At 45.5% G+C, this 3232-nt stretch overlaps 1 protein-coding gene across 1 annotated transcript; it reads left to right on the top strand.

Moving 5' to 3' along the window:
• Window positions 1–1586: 1586 nt before the first annotated feature.
• Window positions 1587–2185, top strand: LOC123439291 (non-specific lipid-transfer protein 4.2). Its single transcript, XM_045116025.1, has one exon. It carries the CDS (start codon window positions 1740–1742, stop codon window positions 2085–2087), a length of 348 nt encoding a protein of 115 aa, XP_044971960.1. The 5' UTR covers window positions 1587–1739; the 3' UTR covers window positions 2088–2185.
• Window positions 2186–3232: the final 1047 nt, after the last annotated feature.

Raw genomic sequence — 3232 nt, 5'->3', positions numbered from 1 at the left:
GGCGGTACAGTCCTGGCCAATATGACCCATTAGACATAGGAATCCGGTGGTTCAGTATTATTGGTGGTTGGTGTGTGGATAAACCAATCATATGTCTCAGACCACTCCATGATACTGTACAGTTAACAAAAAGTTGAACGTGTATCACTGTAAAAAAATGAGATTCAGCCGTTGATTGATGCAATGCAGGCAACCACATCTTCACAACACAGAAGCTATTGTAGTTACTCGGTTGGCCTACGTACACAAGCTTCATCTTAGTAATTTAAAGTATATTCTCATCTTAATCCATATATAATTAATTATATGTTTTTTGTGGTTATAATTTATTTAAAAGTACATAATCCAAAAAATTTGAAAAAAGCATGAAAAGTAAATTACAAAAATAAACTCTCTACTAGGTACATTTGTTTGAGCGACAGTTAATTATGGAGGCAAGGAAGTACATAATAGTAAATTCTAGAAAAGCAAATCATCTTGACGATAATTAACTTCAATGGGACCAATAGTTTTTTTGAGGGGTCAATGCGACCAATTTGGAAGCCGTTACAAATATATAACACTCCCTCCGACGGAGTGAGTAGTACATGGTAAATTTAGCTCAAATATAGCTCTGAATAGTTAAAATATAGTTCTGAATATGGCCTCAAGAATGTTAAGCTGGACAAAGTAAAGAAGGTGGGTGATCGCCAGCACTGCACGACCACATGCACCCACAGATTTGTATAAGTCACTGGTCGAGCTCACAAAATTAATGCACCCAACCACTCCAAGGTTGAACATTAAGAGTACATCTCTTTTATTTCGGAAAATTTTCGATCTATTCATTCTCAAACATGATAATACAATGAATACCAAAAATAATAAAAGTCACATCTACATCTGTAGATCATCTAGCGACGACCACAAGCACTGAAGCGAGTCGAGGGCGCGCTATCGTCATCGCCCCTCCATCGCCGGAGTCGGGCACAAATTGTCCTAGCAGACAGTCGTGAAGTTGTCGTGCTAAGGGCCTGTTTGACCAGCGCATCAGAACAGCAACCGTCGAAGATGAGGAATAACATGGATCAGAAGGATCCAATTCGAAGACACACGAACATAGACGAACAACAACGACATCTGAGAAAATTCACCAAAGATAGATTCGCTGGAGACACACCTCCACACGTGCATCAACTATGCTAGCCGCATCGCCGAAACGGAGGCTAGACATAGAGACCTTTATTCTATCTTCAGTAAGCCGTTGTCGCAAACCCTAGCAAAACTAAAAATAACGATTAAAAACAGAGCCCTCCTGCCAGCCCTTGCCAAGATCCACCATGCCCCATGGTCCTAGGGCCATCGGAGTGGAGGCGGATCTGCGGCGGCGCTAGCAGGAGGCAGAAACCCTAGCTTTTTTTGAAGGAGGAGGAGGCGGCTGAAGGAGTCTCGTTTTTAATCAGCCCCGACACCGCTAGCATGCTTGGTCGATCCATCGGCCGAACCAACATCCAACCATCTCCAAGATGCATTAATACCCATCTACATGTTCCAGCAACCAGCAACCGAAATTTATTATATTGGCTCACACCAATCGGATTTAACCCAATGGACGCAATACTTGGCACCATCGTAGTTGGATCGCATGTTGCTAGCATCCCTATTTAAGCCCATACACCCCCTACGGAACTCCTCACCTGTTCAGTCACTTATTAGCAAATCTAGAGCTCACCACCACCACTATTGCAAACTCCTTAGGGATGGCTCGCGCTGCAGCTACTCAGCTCGTGCTGGTCGCCATGGTGGCCGCCATGCTCATCGTAGCTACCGACGCGGCCATCTCCTGCGGTCAGGTGAGCTCTGCCTTGAGCCCCTGCATCTCCTATGCCCGCGGCAACGGCGCCAAACCGCCTGTGGCCTGCTGCAGCGGTGTCAAGAGACTGGCCGGCGCAGCCCAGAGCACCGCTGACAAGCAAGCGGCGTGCAAGTGCATCAAGAGCGCTGCGGGTGGGCTAAACGCTGGCAAGGCCGCCGGAATCCCCTCCATGTGCGGCGTCAGCGTCCCCTACGCCATCAGTGCTTCCGTGGACTGCTCTAAGATTCGCTGATCAACCACTTGCTGCCTATAGCCCCAGCGATCGACGCTGAGTACGTTGAGGTCACACATACATACATATATATGAATAAATGCACAATATTATCTTCATGTGGGATATAGAGAGAGAGAGGAGTGCGTATGTTGAGCCAGTTCTGCATGGCCGGCCATACTGTACTATCGATGTTTGGTTGTTCCTTCACTCCCTTTGAGGGGACCTATGAGTTTATTGTACTTTGTAACATGTGCACTGTTGATATATGGATCATACACTCAGCTCTACCTCCTTTAAAAAAAACACTCAGCTATATGCCTGCGTGCGTCGTTATTCAACTATTCCAATCCTGTTTATTGCTCCAATAAAACATATGAAAATGAACCCAATTTACTGGGAACTGAACTATGACATTTCAGTCATTTTGGTTCCTCAACTAAACACACCCTAAAACTGTTTGACAACACACATAATTCTAGTGAATGCAATCACCAACAAAAACTCCTACTGGCTTTATTCTATGAAACGCTTAATAGTCGTCTGTTACTAAAAATGAACCCAGGCCATGGATCCACTTGTTTTTCCGAAACGGAGGCAAAAGATTTGCCTCATCAAGTAATTGAGAGGAGAATAAAGTTACATAGTATTACAAGAACACCGTGAAAATGGCAGGACAATTACTCGCGTAATACAATTTCCCCTAGTTTCTTTGCCCCCGCCGTTACCCAAAGGCCAGCCTCATCCACAATATGCTTTAGGAGGCTTGGCGGCGGTTCATTTTTATGGTGGAACACCTTAGCGTTCCTCTGATTCCATATGGTCCACGACACCAGCATGGTTAGAGAAGTTATGGTGCGTCGATCAGGGTTGCTCAAATTGGTTCACCTATCCCACCACTCCAACAGAGACTCCACAAGGTGCCAGTCATATGTGTCCATATGTACTATACCATATTTAACAATGATCAAATGCCAAAGCCTAGTAGTGAAGCGACATTTCACGAAGAGGTGGATGCCCGTCTCTTGCTCCCAATTGTAGAGGGGGCATAGGCCACAGTTTGCTCACCCACGCCGTGCAAGCCGGACAGCAGTCCAAAGCTGATCTTGCAGAGCAAGCCAAGCGAAGAATTTGACTTTGATAGGCGCCCACACCTTACAAACCAT

Source organism: Hordeum vulgare, chromosome 3H, assembly GCF_904849725.1.
Source record: "Hordeum vulgare subsp. vulgare chromosome 3H, MorexV3_pseudomolecules_assembly, whole genome shotgun sequence".
In the NCBI taxonomy this organism is placed as follows: Eukaryota; Viridiplantae; Streptophyta; class Magnoliopsida; order Poales; family Poaceae; genus Hordeum; species Hordeum vulgare.
This window is presented reverse-complemented; position numbering and strand designations above follow the sequence as displayed.